Source organism: Limanda limanda, chromosome 13 (genome assembly GCF_963576545.1).
Source record: "Limanda limanda chromosome 13, fLimLim1.1, whole genome shotgun sequence".
In the NCBI taxonomy this organism is placed as follows: domain Eukaryota; kingdom Metazoa; phylum Chordata; class Actinopteri; order Pleuronectiformes; family Pleuronectidae; genus Limanda; species Limanda limanda.
In genome coordinates, this window is record NC_083648.1 from 20,365,409 (window position 1) to 20,386,949 (window position 21,541).

General features: G+C 39.2%; 2 protein-coding genes across 3 annotated transcripts; one reads left to right on the forward strand and one right to left on the reverse strand.

The window, feature by feature from the left end:
* Positions 1-6,299: 6,299 nt before the first annotated feature.
* On the forward strand, positions 6,300-15,690 carry LOC133017888 (WD repeat-containing protein 48). 2 transcript variants are annotated; one of them, XM_061084134.1, is made up of 18 exons: positions 6,300-6,356; positions 7,015-7,155; positions 7,598-7,676; positions 7,789-8,001; positions 8,145-8,233; positions 8,468-8,569; positions 8,657-8,881; positions 9,682-9,756; positions 10,041-10,143; positions 10,232-10,329; positions 11,925-12,032; positions 12,147-12,243; positions 12,339-12,434; positions 12,580-12,685; positions 12,868-12,955; positions 13,329-13,405; positions 13,549-13,741; positions 14,171-15,690. In XM_061084134.1, the coding sequence occupies exons 1-18, from the start codon at positions 6,309-6,311 to the stop codon at positions 14,264-14,266; spliced, it is 2,034 nt and encodes a 677-aa protein (XP_060940117.1). In that variant the 5' UTR covers positions 6,300-6,308; the 3' UTR covers positions 14,267-15,690. The 2 variants fall into 2 exon arrangements, with proteins under 2 accessions (XP_060940117.1, XP_060940115.1); XM_061084132.1 differs by having other exon boundaries at positions 6,301-6,356; positions 7,601-7,676.
* Positions 15,691-15,769: 79 nt separating this feature from the next.
* Positions 15,770-20,950, reverse strand: gorasp1a (golgi reassembly stacking protein 1a). Its single transcript, XM_061084137.1, has 9 exons — positions 20,810-20,950; positions 19,738-19,818; positions 19,407-19,610; positions 19,203-19,289; positions 18,953-19,083; positions 18,434-18,566; positions 17,862-17,970; positions 17,593-17,727; positions 15,770-17,470 (listed from the first exon to the last, which is right to left on the reverse strand). The coding sequence occupies exons 1-9, from the start codon at positions 20,870-20,872 to the stop codon at positions 16,917-16,919; spliced, it is 1,497 nt and encodes a 498-aa protein (XP_060940120.1). The 5' UTR covers positions 20,873-20,950; the 3' UTR covers positions 15,770-16,916.
* Positions 20,951-21,541: the final 591 nt, after the last annotated feature.

Genomic DNA, 21,541 nt, shown 5'->3' on the forward strand with positions numbered 1-21,541 from the left:
TGCTTATTTGGCCCAGGTTGATCTCAGATGAGCTCATCTCGTACACTGAATCCAGTGCTTTCCCATTTGCTATCAAAATAAATAGGTTAAGGTCAATTTGCAGCGTCACAAAGCAGATAAAAAGGGTTCAGACGAAATTTCTGTCGTGATGGGACAAATTACTTATAGGTAGTCACAGTATTTCTTCTATTAAAGGTAAATACGAAAAAAACATGACTATGGCCGACACACCTAAGCCTACATATTCAAACTATATATGCATATTATTAATCCCATGTGAAATGTAAATCATCTTCAATGGTACACAGCTTCAATTTGCACGCCACTTGTGAGAGGAAGTGGCAACAAAGAATTAGCACAGTGGGAAAAATATTTTGGATGAATGAAATTTAATTCCCATAACAGCCAGATGTGGTATCATCATCATCACAGCAAATAATTACGATAATTAGATTGAAAGTAGAGCAGCCCAGGACTGGCAGTTCTGACACGCAGGCAATACCCACGCACACACACACACACACACACACACACACACACACACACACACACACACACACACACACACACACACACACACACACACACACACACACACACACACACACACACACACACACACTCACACACAAACCCATGCGTTCTGCAATACTAGTGCTTTAAATTCTCATAACTGCAAGCTCAGAAGTAATTCATCATGTGTAAATATTTAAGGTCAGCAGCTACTACTAATATGTTCATGAGCGAGGTATTATTCCCCAGCTGCTTTGTGTCCATGATCCCACAATGACAGCAGGTGTAAAAAAATTAAAAGTTCAAATAAAGGACTTGCTATATGTTTCAACTCTTTCTCATTTTGTGGGAAAGGAAAATTCAAGTGGTCTTACTTACTTGTGTGTTACAAAAAATACTTGCTGGTGGTAATAGTAATTATGGTTCGAGCCAGAAAAACTATAAAGTAATAATAACAAATCAGTTATTGACTTAGAGTAGTATTAATGATGATGATGAAGGTGACAACACTAAGTAGGCTACACTTACTTCTATCTCATTAAACATTCTGAGTTAAAATACGTGTAGACATATTGAGAAGTGATAAACACTGACTGAACACTTAGCCTTGGTGAATAGAAAATAAAAAACAGCTTTGTGACACATCTACCTCTGCCACACATCTCAATAAGATCTGCTGTTATTTTTGCTGCCATATATGTCTGTAAGATAGAAAAAAGTACACTGAGTGGATCTCTTAAAATGAAATGAAATTGATTGTGCTATTTTTGTGGAAATTAATAAATAGATTTAAGCCTGAATCTTTCCTTTTTCAACGTTTCATCACTCAGTCCTATAACGTGCTGACCGATCAGATAAGTTGCTCTGTTTAAATAAGTATATGATTAATTGCATTATAAGGTGAAAATGTATGCACAAAACTAAAATATATAATTTTTCACATATGCAGTAATAGTCCTGAGTGCATGTACAGAGAATATGAAGTGTAATATGTGCCTCTAAGGAGATTTCCAGATGATTAACTGTCAACAAGAATACATTTGTCTATCTTCTATAAAATACTCCTCTTTGTCGTAATGGAGTGGTGAGCAGATCTTCAGATGCATCACATCCGTGCAAACAAACTGTTTTTATATTTCTACATTTGTTAAACTCACTATTTTCAATAACTGTGTTGTGTCAGCTTATAGTCTGCTACAACTTCATCAGAAAACAATTATTGTTAATACATACAAACCAAAGCTTAGGACTCCATGCTGGCTGTGGACCAGATCCCCTGACTTGACTTTGACATATATTTGTTTCTTTACACCTGATTATCATTCAAGTCATTTTTTATCAAATTATTGAAATGTTTGTGATGGCTGCCACTGGTTTTTCTTATCTGAAATTTTGTCTCATCATATTTTCTAAATGTTTAAAAGTAAGAAAAATATATTTCCAATGTTTCCTGTCAATATATTGGATTTCATGTTTAAAAAAAGGAAAAGTTTGGTCACCTCATTGTCATTATGGTCATTACTAAGAATTCAGCCAAATATAACAAATGATGGTCATACAAGCAGACTATTTTATAAATGACGATGTAAAACTGGTATCTTGGACGTTGTGCTGCTGTGTTACTTTCACTCTAATTTTATGGTTTTGTGTGCTGGATTTATGAGTTAAGAGCCTTAAGAGGGTTATTTTAGGATATTGGAAAACCCAACAAGCATTTTGGTGTTTGCTCACTCATGGTAATAGATTATATAATCTCAAATTAGTGGTTTCATCTAGGACTATTTTGTTTATGTGTTTACATATTGCTATTTTCATATATAATTTTCATTTCTGAATACACGATTAATCTTTTTGTTACATTGCCACATGCCCTCCATGGTAACATCAGGAATTCTATTTTGTCTTCAAATACTGAATAACAAGCAAATTCAGACTTTTCAAGACTTTTGGCCATAAGCACAAATGTCAAAAACAAACTCCACCACAGAATAAGCGAACATTCTGTTAGTTCTTACAACGAAATGTCCTGCATCGTTCGCCCTCTCAGAGCTTCGTAATGTTGATCGTAGGTGCACTGGCTGATCTGATGACCCACTTCTTTTGCAAAAACCTTTCAATGTAATTGCAGCAGATAGCTTAAATGCATAGGTTATAGACGGTATAGACCTACAAAATGAGACAGTGGTGAAAGTATTATCATGATGGGAGAGCTGCAGTAATGAGAAATTATCATTTCTATAAGCTCTGCTGGTTCTGACTCAGAAATGCTTAAACGTCTTTCCAAAAACTGTGGAACCTTAAAACTAATCCAGAGTTGCATTCGTTACATTGGACAAGAAGAAGATGGCAACTTAAAGAAGCTACAAAATAAGGAAATTTGATCTTAAATGTGTCACCACTTCCTCACATATCATTATGTAATGTGTTACACATAGCACTTTAATAAATAATGGAAGTTATGCTGAGCTGTGTGAGTAAATTTTGTGTGAAAGTGAATATCATGAATTTGAGTGACAAATAAATGTGAGCCATAAATGCTCAACGGCAGGTTCTTCTTAATAATAATGTCCGTCCTTGGGTACAATCTGATAAGTATCACCTGCTATATATTCATGAATGTATGGTATTGTCATTTTATAATTCTTTTATAGCTTGAAAATTAGCAATGATACCAAAATGTTTGTATAATTCTATTTGGCTCTATAAACAGGTTTGAAAATAAATGCTCAAAAGTAAAAAATTAAACATCAAATGTGTATTAGACAGGATGGTTTTCTGATATTTCAGTCAATAAATCATCAATCAAATTCAATCAATCAAATCTTATTTGTATAGCCCAAGCCCATATTCACAAATCACAATTTGCCTCATAGGGCTTGTTTTAGGACTACACCATGTTATATAATGTAAATAGCCATGTAAGTGCCGTTTTGTATTGTATCTTAAGCATAAAACCACAGCTTTTTGAAAATCATAATTAGTTTGTATATGTTTAAATAGTTCTCTATCATCATCGGGTTAAACTAGGGCTCTTCCCCTCTTTGTTAATAAAGTTACATGCTAAATATTCAGGTCATTGTCTGAAGGTCCTCACAGAGGTACTCACATATGAAACTCTGAGATTTACAGCATCGTTTCCAGAGTTGAGTTCTTCGGGTTTCAGGACAGGGAGCAGCCAAACCCTCTGCTCTGTAAAATCCATGATTTACCCTCAACACTTGCTCCTCTTCAGCGTGGATGTAAACTCCAGCCAGTCAGTCAGCATGAAGGGTAGAGGAGGAGTGACCAGGAGACTCAGAACAGACACCGCAGGTCTCATCACCTCACACTGGACATTCTCAAACCTGCCACAGGGGGAGTGAGGGGCGGAGAAGTTTTCCTCATCCACTGCTCCGCTCCTTCCGCGTTCATCCCACAGAGGAGAGGTCACCAGCCGCAGAGCAGAGGCGAGGCGGAGACACGCACCTATAGATGTGGCCCCGAGAGCAGCACGAGGGGGGGGAAGAGGGGGGTAATTTCCCGTTACCAGAAGTTACAACAACACAGATTCGTGTAAAAAACATAAAAATAATAATATAATGAATAAATAAATATAAATTGATAGCCAGGGAGGTCTTTCTAACTGAACAAAGAGAGAGAAAGAGAGACGAAGAGAGACCGTTATAAACAAGCCTTTATTTAATTAATCCTGTCAACAGAGGGTTGGTTGTTATAAAAAATTACAACATATACATGAATGAACAAACAGAAGAAATAAAAACAGTAGGACAATTCATGAATTATCTCTGACTGAACACACAGACAGAGGGATATCAGTTTCCCCAATGTTCAGTAAAAGGCTCACAGAAGAGAATTCGGGTGGTACAGTTGTGATCCAATATGCTGACATAAAAATGTTATTTGTTAATTTGCATTAAATGAGTATGTTTGTATGAATTTGTTCGGGGTGAGGAGGGCATAAGGTGATCTTTAAAAAGGTGATACTCCAGAGTGCTAACCAAGTCCCACATCGTTATATTCATTATGTATCAATGAAATCATCTGCCGTGTGATCTCCCTGTGCAATCAAGCTTTGTTGCTCGTTTTTTAAGACAAGCTATCGGTGTGTTTCCATTGTGTGTTTCAAGTTCAGAGCTGATGATTTTACAATATTTATCTCAGCTTTCTTCACCTACTGTGTTGGTATCTTATAGCTCCCTCTAGCGGCCAATAATGGACTATCCATGGAGAGGCTTAGGTCATTGTGCTAGCAAGTGTGTTTTTTTATGACAGAAAAGCAAAATACTGATGCCACCATAGGACACCTAACCATCATAGGGAACATTGAGATTTATTTCTGATATGTGTGGTGGATTTTAGAGTCCATACAACACAGTCTACAATGTTTTGGGATAATTCTGCAACTGTAGGCAAAATTTTGTCCCACCTCATTATGTACCTGTGTATTCTTTCACTAACATTTTATTCCTGGCTCCTTAAGGAGCTTTCATGCTAGGAAATAAAAACAAAAATGCTTGAGTTTGACTCATGACCTCAGTATTTCTAAAATCGTGACTTATGTCCTGGTCTCAGTCTGACGCATTATTTTTCTTCTGATACTCTTTTTTATACGCACATATTGAGCCATCCATTTTAAGATCACCTACCTGTGAGTGTTTGCCGATTTAAGGCTGGCAGTGATAAAATATGCATTCTGAAGGAATGTTTTAAGTTAAATGGGACTAAGTTGATGTTTGTTAAAATAGGAATCTAATTAAATTGTATACTCAACATCATAGTACAGCCAAAGCCATGTAAGGCCCTTTTGATTAAGAGCTGAATTGTTGCCCCAGCTAGCTAATGGTAAAATCCTGTCCCTGTACCACTTTGATGGTTTAGGTGAAAGAGATAGTTAATCCAAATTGAAATTCACTCATTATCTCCTCACCACTTTACCTTATCCTCCTCTGGGGCTGCATTCGCGTGTGGATCACAGCGGACGTTTGGTCAAAAAACACGCGGTGAAAGATCTCGTTTCGAGTAGAATATTAACGTTGGGGCTTACGGACACTTGGATGACACCACAGGAGCAGTATGGAGGCATTTTATGTTTTTTTAAGTTTGAAGATAATTAGCGAATTTTCATTTTGGGTGAACTATCCTTTTAAAGTAACACTGCAACACATATTGAGCAACAGCGCCCTCTGCAGCCATGCATGGTTTTGTTGGGCTCCTTGCCCGAGCAATGTGGTGGTTTTCATGTCGAGAAAAAACACTGTGAATCAATGTGTTAACCAGAGCTCTGACTGACTGGTCCCACTCACTGAACTGAAACACAGCTGAACACTGGATATGACCCTCGTTCCCCGGCTGCCTCATCCACACGAGCTGCTGCTGTAACAAATACAACAACAACTATTCTTGATATTCCAAAAGTGTCCTCGCTGAATATTGGAGTTAAATGCTGTATTTTAATGACTTCTGAGACTTTATAATTAATATATAGCTTAGCATTTATCTAACTTTAGGCCTGATACAGTTAGATCCTGATGGATCTCTCTTTTCCATGTCAATGAACCGTCACACTTATTTTGAAGCTGCTATTCTAAGGTCAAAGATAAGCTGCATAGTGATGTTTGAGATGTCTTCTTCTCTGGTTCCCAAGGTCCTGGTCATGGTGACGGGCACCTGGGAGGTGACCAAATCCTGAGGGGGCGTGGAGGACAGAGTAAAACCACATTACCCATGGAGCTTTGCTGGATATGTTTTCTTTTTTCCGGATGTAGCATCACATGAATTAACTGTCAACATGCAAGATGGCCACGCATCACAGGCAAAATGCTGCTGGGCGGAGAAAAGTACAGGTGATTTATCAGAGTTGCTTTAGTGCAGTTTGTGCAGTGACGCCTCCGCTGAGGGCTTCGCCTTGAGACGGAGCTTTGTAGAGATTTGACGAGGAGCAAAAACCAGCCGGAAAAGGCAGCGCAGCTGTTAAGAGCCATGACTCAAGCCGGCTAACCTAGCTAGCTTAGCTCCGCTTAGCTTAGGTGTTGGCGTCTGCTGCTAACATTAGCGTCTAAATGACCTCATGCTTTTGGAAACGACTCACACACAAATACACGTGTAATGGATTATTACAAAACTGTCTCACTCGTTGTTTAACAATGGCTGTTAATGTGTTGTTGCAGCAGCAGTTTTATGCTGGTGCCGCGTTAACCATAGCTTAGCAACACACTGTCCGGGCTCGGTCTAATTGCTGGGAATACGTACGTGCCGCCGTGGTTCTGTCATGCACCCCGCCACTGTGCATTGTGGCCGAATCAAATAACAATACAAGTAGCGGATTTCACCCTACTTATAATAATTCTACGATGATTGAATTCCCTTAAATAAATCACATTTAGCCCGGCTACATGTTTCATTAGCAAACTGCATGTCCTGAGTGCAGGCGCATGAGACCCAGCATGTGAGAGCATCTGGACGTGCACAGCTGGTTTGCTCACTCCCCTCTCTGTGTGGCAGGTGTCCTATGTCATTAGAGATGAGGTGGAGAAGTATAATCGGAATGGGGTGAATGCTCTCCAGCTCGACCCAGCTCTGAACCGGCTCTTCACCGCTGGGAGAGACTCCATCATCCGGATATGGAGCGTCTACCAGCACAAGGTAACACTTCTCTTTCTCCGGATCTGTGTGAAACTGTTAAATCCCCTGTGCTATCAGACAGCTGTGCTTTCACACACTTCATTATTTCCTTTTTATTGTTACTGGCCCCTATGCACAATGTGTTTGGTTTCAGGATTACGTGTTCAGTATTTTTATATTTTAGTGATCATTTGCTTGAATAACTCGTTTGATGTCTGTTAAATGGAAATGTGTATTCGATATTATGTGCAGTATTATCATTCTTGCACTAATAATCATTTTTGCACTGTCCATCTCTTATGGTATTGACTGGTTGCGCAGACTCCATAGACACACACTTCTGTACTCGTGTAATTCTTAAGTGCTTTTCTTGTCCCATGTGTGTGTTTGAAGCTACTGGATGTCTACATTTCCTTTGGGATCAATAAAGTATCTATCTAAGTTTCCCTCTGTTTCCCCGTAGCAGGACCCGTACATTGCCTCAATGGAGCATCATACAGACTGGGTCAATGACATTGTTCTCTGCTGCAATGGAAAAACATGTGAGTTTCATGACTTGCAGCAGTTTTAATTCCAGTTTAGACACTGTGCAGTTTAGTTTCAAGCTCTGAATTTTACGTTCTGCTTTTCTTATTGACTCTCTTCTGTTTTTAGTGATATCTGCCTCATCGGATACAACAGTCAAAGTATGGAATGCACATAAAGGATTCTGCATGTCCACGTTACGAACACACAAGGACTATGTGAAAGCTTTGGCCTACGCCAAGGACAAGGAGCTGGTAGCGTCGGCGGGTCTCGACCGGCAGATCTTTCTTTGGGATGTGAACACACTAACAGCCCTCACTGCTTCCAATAACACTGTAACCAGTGAGTAGTGCTTGTGTGTCAGCTTTGCGTGTTCTTTGCCAAAAAACTACAGTTTTGATTACAATTGTACGCAGACTTGGCTGTGTACATGCATTTTTCGAGTGGAAGAAATTCTACAACGTATTCTGTTTTGCTTGCCACAGCCTCCTCTCTCAGTGGGAACAAGGACTCTATCTACAGTCTGGCTATGAACCAGATGGGCACAGTCATAGTATCTGGATCCACAGAAAAGGTCTGTGACACTCATTCTAATAGATACATTTGATATGGCATGTTACATTCTCAACAGTCTTGATAATTACAGGGGAAACACTTTAAGAAATAAGGAAAACTGTGGCTACAGAAGTCCAGTTATTGGAAACACTTAAATTGAAATGTTACTTTGTTGTATATATTGCTTTTAATTCACAATGAAACACTAATGTCTTACGTCCTTTGCTTTTTTCTCATTCTTTTTCCCCGTCAGGTTCTTAGAGTGTGGGATCCTCGAACGTGTGCAAAACTAATGAAGCTGAAAGGTCACACAGACAACGTCAAGTCTTTGCTGTTGAATCGAGATGGCACTCAGGTGAATTGTGGGACTTAACCAGTGGTTGGCAGCGGCTTAATAAATATGTTCTGAATGTCAATCAGCTCCTGTCTTTTTTCCCCTAAGTGCTTGTCAGGCAGCTCAGACGGGACCATCCGCCTTTGGTCCCTCGGCCAGCAGAGGTGTATCGCCACCTACCGGGTGCACGATGAAGGGGTGTGGGCCCTGCAGGTCAACGAGGCCTTTACACACGTCTACTCTGGAGGCAGGGACAAAAAAATCTACTGCACTGACCTGCGTAACCCAGACATTCGTGTGCTCATCTGTGAGGAGAAGGCCCCAGTGCTCAAAGTAAGAGAACATGACACACTAACCTGCAATAAATGATCTGTTGTGCAAAAATGGTGTAAATAAAATACAGTATTTAATGGACTAATATTAAGTAACTTTTCTGGAATTGAATTAGTAACATGTACAGGTCTTGTCTATATGCAGACCAATGGTTTCACCTGGTGTTTGTGCACAGAGTTGATGTAAATACTGAGTGTGATAGTTTTGAGTTTATCCATTAATTATATCGGCATTTTAGCATGCGTTGTCTGCTAAGTTACTTGCTCTTTCTGAACCTATTAAGACCTTAGGCACGGAATAAAAACACACTGTAAAACCTGAGCGTTGTTAAAAAACTACCATCTAAAACCGGAGGGTTTTCTGATGACCTTTTTTTATTTCATGTTTGGCTTTCTTTGTAAATAGTTTTTTACTGAACTTCGGGAACATCTTCTAAAACCATTAAAGCCGGCAAACTTGCCAAGATCTCCTCCTTCTCATCCTCCTCCTCAAACATGTCTCGTACATGCATATGTTTCATCTGGTCAAAATGGGTTAAGCAATAGAAACCCACAAGTGCATGTTACTGTACAGGTATTCATTTCAAATGAATGCATTTCTTGTTTTTTCATTGAGGCTTTTAATATCTGTGGTTTGAGGGCAATTGCAGCACTTGTTTTAAAGAAAGTTGTGCTGACTTGCATTTTTAAGATAAAAAGAAGTAAGAATAATAAACCTGGGATTCTCATCCGTCATTTGTTTGTTCGTAGCTAACCATTAGGAGTCATCCAACCTTTTTGCTGCCTTTCTCTTTTGCTCAGATGGAACTGGACAGATCTGCTGACCCACCTCCTGCAATCTGGGTCTCTACCACCAAGTCATCCGTTAATAAATGGGTAAGCATGCGTGACACCTCTGGGATCACTGGGCAACTGTCAACGTAATGACCTGAACGCAGTGTAGATACAGACTTGTGCATGTGGCAACACCTAATGCTCTTTGGCTAATGCTCTAATCCTCCTGTAATGTGTGTAGATATTTAAACCAGATTTGCTATGGGGGTGATACACTGAGGATAATTGCATTACATTAATCACAGATATTGCCGAAAGGAAGAGCAAGAGGAAGCGATTGTTAAAATCCAGGACAATCTCTGATAATTATTATGTTCTGTGTGCAGTCATTAAAGGGAATGCACAACTTCAGATCTTCAGGGGAGTATGACAATGACTGCACTACCCCTCTGACACCACTGTGTACTCAGCCAGAGCAAGTCATTAAAGGTAAACATGTGTTTTTCTTCTATCTGAAACCAGTTATCTCTAAATCAGTCTTTGTTTTTTTTAGTAGAATTGTCTGTTGCGTTCACAGGAGGTGCCAGTATTATCCAGTGCCACATTCTCAATGACAAGAGACACATACTTACCAAAGATACCAACAACAACGTGGCATTCTGGGATGTACTGAAGGTAAATTCATGCTGTATTTATGTTATTCTAAGTATGTTAGAGTGTGATTGCATCTCTCATGCTTTCATCCAATTCATAATGAAACTAACTATAAAATTATTGTTAACCACAAAACTTGCCACTCTGAGAGGAATCTATATCTTCAAGAAAACAATTGGTGAGAACTAATAATAAAAGAGTGTAAAGAGTATTACAATCAAAGGGGTTAGAGTATGGAACAACTGTGATGACAAAATGAAAACATGGCCGACATTAAGTACATTATAGGGCTGTCAAATGTTTAATATTTTTAATCCGATTAATCACAGGGTAGCTAAATGGCTGGAAAAAAAACATTTTCTATGTATATTGTTGTGGGAATGGAAATATCAATGACATAAGGCAGATATATACATTTGTTATAAAGTCCAAATGATAGTTATTAAGACCGAAAAATCTAACTAAAACATACGATAAATAAATGTGGCTGTCTCTTTGGTGTGCCTCAGAGCAAACATAGGATGATGTTATTTAGAACTTTATTTTTTTTATCAAACTTAAAGAACCTTTATCCTAAACAATTGGGACATCTTAGCCTTTGCCCTTTTTTTTTATTTAATTTTTTTTACCAAATGTAGGATGTAGGATATGGTTGAATAAAACCTTTTTCTTTGCCTTTTTTTTAATCAAACAAACAACCAAACCTTTACCCAATTAAATGTGAAATCTGAATCTGAGCCCATCTGTGGAAGCAGTGTTGAGCCAGTTCACACTTAAAAAGAACAATCTCCTGTTCAGTTCACGCAGATGAAAATGAACTAGTTCACGTTCATAGTTAATTTTTTTATTTGGATGACAAACGTACGGTCATGTGTTTTGTGATGAATCGATGGTTTCTCAAACTCTGGAGCGAATAAAACAAACACCAGAAACTCCAGCACAGTACAAACCAACTGCAGCTTCTGCTCTGATCATGACGCAGCTTATCTCTGAGCAGCTGAGACCAGAGAAACTCTGTGTTTCACTGTTCTTCTACAAAGTCACTGACCGGCTGCTTCACGTGAACGAGCTCTGATCTCACTGCGTGTGTCGCTCTGAGCGGGTGAGTGGGGGCGGGTATGGGTACGTCGAGCGGGTTATTCTGCACATGCATTAATGCGTTAAAAAGATTAAGGCGTTAATTCCTAAAATTAATCATCCCGCGTTAATTTTGACTGTCCTAATACATTATAATAATTGTTTAAAACCATGTACTAAATACGTGTGAAAAAGATGATTGTGGAGGGAAAGTATCACATTACGACAGAGAATATGATGTATGATGTATATTTTCTTAGTTTGCTTTAATTGTACTTATCTGCTCTCACTAACTCATGAAAGTATAAGTTTGCTGATTGTGATTCAGCTGTTAATGATGAAAGCTGGAATATTGCAGCATTTCACATAATATTATGATATATAAAAGCGGGTCGTACCTGAAGTGTTCATTCCTTCTAAGCCTTTAAAATTAGTTTTATTTTAAATGTGTTCGAAATGATAAAACAAACTAACTTGCTATCTTAACAACCTGGTGATCTGTGGTTTTAATTGATGTTACTTTTTTCTTTTACCTTCAGGCTTGCAAGGGCGAAGACTTGGGGAAAGTGGAGTTTGATGAAGAGATTAAAAAGCGTTTCAAGATGGTCTATGTGCCAAATTGGTTCTCTGTTGACCTGAAAACTGGGGTGAGTGACAAACCTGGTTACAAAAGAAGTTTTCATCTGTCAAGCAGTTGCAACTCCTCTCTGAGCCTGGTTTATAGTCTTATATTTGTGTGTTGTTTGTTTGGTGCGGAATAGATGCTCACTATCACATTGGATGAGAGCGACTGCTTTGCTGCCTGGGTGTCTGCAAAGGATGCAGGGTTTTCAAGCTCTGATGGATCTGACCCAAAATGTAAGATATCTGATGAACACATGTTATATGCAAATGCGTATGACATGCAGAACCAAGGTTGTAACTCACATGACTTTAACACTTGGTCTTCACAGTGAACCTGGGTGGACTGCTGCTGCAGGCTCTGCTGGAGTTCTGGCCCAGAACTCGCATCAACCCCATGGACGAGGAAGAGAACGAGGTGAACCATGGTAAGGTGATCTTATAAATTAAATCGGCTTTTTTGTTCTTTGTTCTTCTTTGCCTCAAACACACATACCCTCACTACTTTCGTCAATGAATGCTGGTTGTCCAAGGACACTTTCACTTACAGCAGGGTTGTGCTTGTGTCCGCAGTGAACGGAGAGCAGGAGAACCGGGTCCAGAAAGGAAATGGATATTTCCAGGTGCCACCACACACACCAGTAATCTTTGGTGAAGCAGGAGGCAGAACACTGTTTAGGTATATGTTTAGTTAGACTTTTTCCTGTCAATGCAGAATAAATGAAAAGTGCTGCTGTGCACTTCATTGTGTCACCTTGTATCATCTATTGTCTCACACTTGTCATATTGACTGTTTTTATATATGTTAATAGTTGACTCACTGATGGCATCAGGTCCTAAATGTCATCTCTTGTTTTTCAGGTTGCTATGTAGAGATTCCGGTGGAGAGACTGAATCTATGCTGCTGAATGAGACAGTCCCACAGTGGGTGATTGACATAACTGTAGATGTGAGTATTATTTCTGTCTCCTTAAACAGTCTCTTCAGAAAATGTGTGACAGTGTTTATCTGCTTTTCTTTTCTTCCTTTCTATCTGTCTAACTTAAACTTCACCTTCTGCGAAATGCTTGAACTTCCAACTTCCAAAGTGACTTTCAGTTACCCTGTGTTACGAATTTAGCCATAAATGCAGCAATGTTAAGTCGATTTTGAATAATACAGCTATACTTCTCTGAAATTCTATATATTGCGAGTCTTAAATTTAAACATCAAGGGGGGTTTCTCTCCAGGTGGAAGGCCCTACCTTTTCTAAGACCTTCCACGTGCTTGTCATGTTTTTAATGCATTATATTTACGTGTACTGTTTTATCCTTCTATTGCAGAAAAATATGCCCAAGTTCAATAAAATCCCATTCTACCTCCAGCCCCATTCCTCTTCTGGTGCAAAAACTCTGAAGAAGTGAGTTCTTTGACAGTTGTTTTTCATAGTTGTGGAATTTGTAATAATGTGTGTTTCTTCTAACACGTGAAGTACTGAGCAGAACTACAGCGTGTTACACCAGGTCTGCTGAGAGCTGATTTTACCTCCTGTGCACTCTGCAGGGACCGTCTCTCGGCCAGTGACATGCTTCAGGTCAGGAAGGTGATGGAGCATGTCTACGAAAAAATCATTAACCTTGACAACGAGTCGCAGACCACCAGCTCCACGGCCAATGACAAACCCGGGGAGCAGGAGAAGGAGGAGGACATGGCCATGCTTGCCGAGGAGAAGATTGAGCTAATGTGTCAAGACCAGGTGAGCACAACCGTCCTTGACATTACATACTGTCTTAGTGGGCCATGCTGACGGGTCTGAAACAAGATGGTCTGCTCTACAGGGGATTTTCGTGATTGGCATCACCAGCTTGTCCCACCCTTAATGCTGTTGCCTAGAGACAGAGCTGCAGTTAGACAACATGATAATGTTTTAAAGCCCCTTGGTTTTATAAAGCGTTGGCTGTGTGGTTAGGTAGAAGCATGATAATCAATGTCGCAATCCTGGGATAGGATCCACCCATTGGAGCCTTAGTTTCTCTGGGATGAAAGGATGCATTTAAAGGAGCCTTCGAAATGGGACTATGGATGCGGCCCCTGAATTGAAACACAGCTGTTGATAGGAGTACATTTGTTGCACCCTGAATTTTTGTTAATTCATTAACCTATTTGTTTTTCATCTCTGACCCAGGTTCTGGATCCCAACATGGACCTGCGAACAGTTAAACATTTTATCTGGAAGAGTGGCGGGGACTTGACGCTTCACTATAGGCAGAAGTCCACGTGAAAGTCGTCATTTTTGAAACAAGAACTCTGTCATTTGCCAATCACCACCCACCTCTGACATGTAGTACCCTAAACCCCATTGTGTGGTCAAGAGTCGCCGTATCAATGAGAATCCAGTAACATATGTGAGGACGTGGCTCATGGTGTATCATAGGGAACTGACCAGAACAGGCCCGAGCAGCCAACAGACACCTGGGAATCAAGTGGTCCATGTTTCTTTTTTTAAAGTTTGAAGAATGGACTTTAATGGGTTATATTATTTTGGTTTGGTTCTTTTTTTTCCTCTCAATTTGGCCGCTAAGTTTGTTTCATTCCTCCTGACTGCCATTTTGTTTTGAAGCAATCGTGTTTGTGAGTGTGTGCATGTGTATATGCACATGGATGTAGTAGACTGTTTTAGTACATTCCAGAAACTGTCCTTGTTCTACAAACACTCCACAGCCGTCTCAGCAGTGTCACCACTTTAGGAGTACACTTGGTCTCTGGGTAGCATCACAATCCCTAAAAATCAATCCTTTCGTTCTGTTGTCGTCATCGTACATCTGATCTTGAACTTAACCTTGGCTTAGACGTCTAATCATTGAACTTTGCTGACAGCAGCACTTGTCTTTGTCTTTTCTGTTTAGCTGTGCTGTTCTCAATGGACTGAATGTTATTTTTTGTAAATATATGTACAACATTTTTTTGATTTTGTTCAGAGGTGTAAAGGGGTTGCTGCAGTTCTATTCTGTTGATGTACAGTTTACTTAAAAACAAAAAAAAAAGTTATTTTTCAAAATCCCTAGAGCACATTCGTGGTCATAAAGTTAAATTTTACTTGGATGTATTGAATTGCATTTGTTGTATTCGCTACAACCCAGAAATTGCAGTTAACTCTTTAAGAATGTCGGTAGTCGTTCAAGTCATCTTAGCGATTGGGCAATTATATATAAGGCATATTATATCTTAAACAATAACTAATGCTTACTCCTCACTCTGTACTCAGCTCAGGAGCAGTGACTCTGCTAACAGTGAGGGTTTTTCCTAATGTACATTTCCTTTTAGATTCAATAGGAGTTCAACGAAACATAAATATATGTAACTTGAAGGGGGGGAATATCATCCAAGAGAATATATGAACATTCAATCACTGCGGGAAATTCACTAAAGTGAAATAAACTCAACTTCCCATTTCTCTTGGTGTGTCACCAAGCGGAACAACAGATCCTTTCATTGTACATTTTCTGGAGTTAATTTTGTAATGAGGAGTGTGAGTGTGTGTAAAGCTGTCGTGGGGGTGACGCGTAGAGTGAGCTCTAATTGGCCAAAAACAGGATGGGTAACATAATTAGGCCATAACACTGCAATATCCCTGTTGTAATAACTTGTGAAATATGTATATTTTAGGCATTCAGAGAAATAAATTGGAATGGTTTAACAATTACAGATTTATGGTAATTATAAATGGATGTTTTCTTGATTTGTAACATGTTCAGCTGATGAGTGTGAAATAAGAACAAACAAATTCCTTTTTCTTTTTTTAAGTGATATGATTGTTTAACCTTTTAAGATTCACCCATCTCACATTCATCAAAAGACTCTGCACTCATTCCTAATAAAACATACAAACCATTGATAATATCTGTAAAAATACTTTTCCTTATTTTACACACTAGCACCTATTGACAGTGAAAAACATGTAAGTAGATCCCTAGAAAAAAAACTAACTATTACCCGACAGCAGAATTATCACATTACCAGACTTCTTACATATCTCAAAAGACTTTATCTATTGAATTTACATGATAAAACACATTGTAAAGTCACAGTCAGTTCTTATGTACTGTTGCATAGATTACAAGGTGAAAATAGTGTAAAGTAAAACATGGGGGACATAACATCAGCTGTCAAATGTTTTTTAAACTGATCACAGACTATGGAAGATTAAATAAAAGACAAGCATATAAAATGTACTGAATTCAGATCTGTTGTAAAAGTTTGTTGTAATCGGTTAAACATTATTTAAGTGGACAGATATTTCCCTCATCCCCAGACTGAACATTATAAAACCAGACGATTGTACATGTTCCTCTTAAAATTTCTCTATTATGAGACTCATTTGATAGATAATGCTTCTTTAAAGCACACCAACAATAGATATAACTCTGCACCTTGAGAGTTGCAATTTAACTGTATACTAAAATTATATTGTAGCTTTAAAAGCTTTTACGAATATTAAAAAGGTACAGCTGGTCTTACTGTAGTTGATGCCTGAAATTTTTTTTCCATATATTACATGCTTACCTTTGGAAGTATTCAAGTATTCATCACATTAGTGTCCCAGAAGAAAAACTTGTCACAAAGTAAAATCTAAAGAGTTGACAACATTACATCTTTTTTGGCTAAAAAAATTAGCTGTAACTTAAACTTTTCACATGTAAAAAAAAAAAATACGGGATATTCCTACAGTGATTCAAAGTATGTGTCTACATGTTAATGCCTTAGCTTGTTCCTGTAGTGTTACTAACCTGATGGTACACAGTCCTGTCAGATTATCGGAGTACAATCAGGAAGCTTTCCCTTGTCTGTCCTGAATACCCCCTCTAGTATTTTTTATAAAGGTGATTGTCAGCTTTGCATTTTTGTACTTTGTGTTAAAGCCTGATACAAGCTTACTCAGCGGGTGTCTCTTCTGGTTCCTCCTCATCGTGCCCATGGCTGCACGGCTGAGCAGGAGCAACATCTAGAGGCTCCGCAGGCTCCTCCGCTGACTCCTCCACTGACTCGTCCGTTGGCTCCTCCGCTGGCTCCTCTGCTGGCTCCTCTGCAGGCTCCTCAACTGACTGTGCTGCATCCTCGACAGCCTGAGGAGGAGAATCTTCTGCTCTCGACTCATCAGAGGCGGGAGATTGGAGGAGATCAACGGGAAGTGGGGAGGGAGGGTCTTCGGTGGGGACAGACGGCTCAACGGGAGGTTCGATTGTGTCTACATGGAGAGACAAAGCACCCATAGGTGGACTTGGGCTCTCATTAGACTCCATGAGAAAGCTTTGTGGTTCAGTGGACTCTGTGACCGGGAGATGTGGCTCCGCTGGTGGGATGCCTGAATCAATGTCAGTGGAAGCGAGAGCAGAGGTGAGCTCCATGACTGCCTGCGAGCTCAGCTCCTGTGAATCAGTCTGGTCGTCTGCTGATGATGACAGCAGTACACTGTCCTCCAGCTCCTCTGTACAACAGGGAAACAAATATAGTCAGGAATAGGTGGCTGACGGAACAGCATTTTCGTCTGACAAAGGTTGACATGAAAGCAGCTGGACAATTTAATGAGCTGCTGCTGTGATAACTCACCAATGCCAGAGATGTCAGTGTCTTTCTCCTCATGCATAGTCAGTGCCGTGTCAGTCATGTCTATGGATGACATGGACAGATCCAGCCTGTCCACCACATCTGCAGCATCAGGGTTCATCACAGCCAATTCAGACTCTGAGAAACCAGGTAAAAACAAGCATAAGGCAACGGCTGCTAAGATTTTCCTGAACACATTGGTAATACCATCAGATGACAGCAAATTATCGTTCTTATTACTCATCTATAAATTCTGTATAATCTGAACTGACCAGGGTCTGGGACTGTCTGGATGGGAGGAGAAAGAGCAGCTTCCTGCAGGTAGACCTGCTCCACATCTAACAGATCTTCACTCTGGCCTGAAGGTGCCATTAAAGGTGCCTGGAAACAAACATGGGTTAACTGTTGGATCTCATTGAACATTATTAGACAATCAATGTGGTTGTTTACTGAAACTGAGGAAATACCAACATAGATCATAACTTTTATTGTCTTGTCTCTGTAATCTATTAAATACATTTAATCTGTTAATTGATTCATCTGGAATAAAAGGATGAACAGAAATGAACTAACGAATTTGTATGAATATCTACAGCGTTGTTTCTTCAGGAAACTATAACATAATAATAAAACATAAATCTAAAAATGTAATCTTCGCCTCATGGAATATTTTTTTATGAATATCTACAGCGTTGTTTCTTCAGGAAACTATAACATAATAATAAAACATAAATTTAAAAATGTAATCTTCACCTCATGGAATATTTTTTTACTTTTTTTAAATGAAACATTTACTCAATAAAAACAGATACATAAATAAAAATGTCGTGAATTTAACATTTACCTCTGTGAATCCATGTGCAGGCAGTGTTGGAGAGGGATTCTCTTCAGTAACAGGGATGGTAGGCTTTGCAGTTGATATGTCTGGATTTGCCGGGATTCGGTGCAGGTAACCATAACCAATGCCACATCCCAAACTAAGAGGAAAAAATGTTATACCAATTCATATTACAATTTCATACACATTTTTACAACATATTGAGTAGTGATGTAAGTAAGTACTAATGTAAATAAAAGGAAACCTGACTTTGTTTGTGATGAATGATTTAAAGAATAAAATTAATCCACTTTAAACATTAGGAAGCAAACACTAAAATGAATCTGGATTCACCTTTGTCTTCATTTACCATCACAACAACGGTTGTGAAGAAAGTTTTTATCTATTTTTAGTGGTGAGTGCCATCTTGATCCATCAAATACTCCTGAACCACAAAGATGAACTTATTGAAGATGAATTCTCGATGTATTCTCAGTGTGTCACTGTGACTTATCCCCGCTTACTGATCTGTGTGTGGCCTCATACCTGCCCTCTCCTCCCCAGGCTCCATTCGGTGTGACCACCACCTCTCTGCAGGCATCCGTTTCTATGTTGTACACCAGCAGCTTCAGGGGTTTCCCTTCATGGGCCTCAATCAGTGAAAAGAAGTCTTCTGACTGGAAATCAGAAGCTCGGAATTAACTCTCAGCTTTCAAAGATCACATTAAACACATCTTTTAAAATCCCACAAATGATCTCCTAATGCACTGATGTAAGATATCAAAACAAGTCTTACATCTTGCAACAACTGATCCGCTCCAACAATGTAGTCAGTGTGTGGCTGGAGCCCAGCTAGTACAGCAGGTGAACTAACTTCCACATCCTATGGAGAAAAATACTTCAGTTACAGAGTGAACTAAATATGAAGCTACTATGTGATGAGGTCATGAGGAAAGAGACAGGTCAGTGGGTTTTACTGGTTCTGATTGAAGCTACTGACCAGGACGTGCCACACATTCTCACTGGCTCCTTGGTAGCTGCAGAAGCGTACACTGGCCCCCAGCAGCCCCTGTCCTCCCCACATGCTGCTAGGCACCACCTCCACCTCACGGACCCTCGTGCTTTTGGTGCTGTACACCTCCATCTTCACTGCTTTCTCCATGTTGGCCTTCAGGACCTCCTTAAGCAGGTCGTTTTCCTCATTCTGTCGTGGAAGGGGTCAAAAGTCAAACTATCTATTACACTGTTCCTACACAGCATAGTGTACGCATGTAATTTTAATTATTATCAAGTGACCTCAGTGCTTACTAAAATGTCATCAATAAACTTACAAGTCTCCTATTGTCCAGAGACAGAATGAAGTCAAAGAAGGGCTGCAAGCCGGCCGACTCTGCAGGGGAGTCCGGCTGCACCTGTCAAAACCAGACACAAACGTTTAGATAACACGTTGAGCTTCATCTTTACATAACTTAATTTCTTAAAATATTACACATTAAATGTCAAAATAATTGTCAAATAGTTCAAATCAATGAACAATTTATTGTTAAAGATTAATAAATGCATGTATACATATTTTGTTGAGTGAAACAATATCAAGATAAAAAAGTATATGAATTGTATAATATATATATATTTTTTTTAATTACACATTGGCTTAGCACAGTGAGGAGGTATATCACATAATTTATCTCAGATTAGTAAAATGTTTTGCTGTTTATCCAGTGTTTGCCCTCCTGATAAAGAGTTTAAAACCACAGCCTTCACTCAGGAGAGGAACATGTACATATATCAATATCAACTGATTGGCTGTATTTTTTGTGATTTGGCTCCGCCCCATCATTCAAATCATCATTTATATTCCCTGGGGCCAAGAATGTCACATTACTGGTTCTATTTACATTGTCATGAAGCACAGGAAAGCAAATAATGTTTCCTATAAAGATTGAACCAATGAACCTTTGGCATTTTCGATTAATCTCTCTTGATCGATCGTTCAGTTAGTCGACAAAAAATATCCCTAAACTACTAGGAAGAGTTGCAGCAAAAAGATTCATCAGTAAAACGTATTTTCTGTAATCCATTGAATCAGTCGAATCATCAGCTCCTAGAAACGTCTTTGTTTCATGTTGATCAGTGAAGGAGTTTAATGTATCAGACCTGGAGGAAGACGCTCTTGAAGGCGAGTTATAGTCTGGATTAAAGTGCATTCCTTAGATCATTAAATAAACCAGTGAAAGCTGCACTGGCATTAATCTGCCCGCTTGTTCAAACAGGTAAAGTTGCCACATCGTCAGGTAGAACCGGTGGGTGAGCAGCAGCAGCTAAGCTAGCTGTTAGCGTACAGTACGAATCCATGATAAGCTGCTGCAAACGCAGCTTCAGCCCCAGAAGAAGAATACTTACTCCGTGCACGTGGTATCCATAAGTTCCTCCTTCCGCTACCTCTGAACTCTGAGACAAACCCATTTCTTTCACTCGCTCCTCTAAAATATGAAAATTGCAAGAAGATATCAGGAGCGTAAGAATGATCAAGGCTCACAGCTGGCGGCCATCTTGTCTGTAGTCCAAACCAATCGATCACCGCTGCCATCGAACATACTGAGAGTGCGCGTTGGCGTGCACGTCTGTACAGTGCTCAAAGTATCAGCTGACACAATGACCAGAAAAAATAGACTGTATCTATACATGTATCGTTTTATCACAGACAAATATCAATCAAAAACTACATTTATGAAAAGCTTTCAACCCCATTTTGCTGAGGAGTTAAGACAGAGACCTACAGCCTGAATGTATTTAGTTTTGTTACATTCAATACAACACAGTACATACAATGTATATTTATAATTAAAATAATTGGTTAAACATGAGGTTTAACCCTAACCCTATATAGAACCTAATGTATTATATTGATATTTTGTATAAAACAAAGTCTTAAAATAATTTTAATATTATCAACAATATTAGACATGCTGCACCTGCACTGCATCCAGTCTTCTGTTTATTCTGCGTTTTATTTCATCTGTATTAAGGATCAATAATTTGTATTTTGAAAGTGCAAGTATTGGTCAGGCTGAATTGTAAATATCCTGTCTAAATGCATTGTGGGAGTGTCGATGTGGCCTCCCTAATTATTAA

Excerpts from the sequence above, each read along its gene's own strand:
- LOC133017888 (XM_061084134.1), top strand. The coding sequence starts at position 6,309 with ATGGCCACGCATCACAGGCAAAATGCTGCTGGGCGGAGAAAAGTACAG. Across the intron at positions 12,244-12,338 it reads TGATGGATCTGACCCAAAAT|TGAACCTGGGTGGACTGCTG; the intron begins GTAAGATATCTG and ends TGGTCTTCACAG. Across the intron at positions 13,742-14,170 it reads AGCTAATGTGTCAAGACCAG|GTTCTGGATCCCAACATGGA; the intron begins GTGAGCACAACC and ends TCTCTGACCCAG.
- gorasp1a (XM_061084137.1), bottom strand. The coding sequence starts at position 20,872 with ATGGGTTTGTCTCAGAGTTCAGAGGTAGCGGAAGGAGGAACTTATGGA. Across the intron at positions 19,611-19,737 it reads CTCTGGACAATAGGAGACTT|AATGAGGAAAACGACCTGCT; the intron begins GTAAGTTTATTG and ends CTTCCACGACAG. Across the intron at positions 17,728-17,861 it reads CCAGACAGTCCCAGACCCTG|AGTCTGAATTGGCTGTGATG; the intron begins GTCAGTTCAGAT and ends CTGGTTTCTCAG.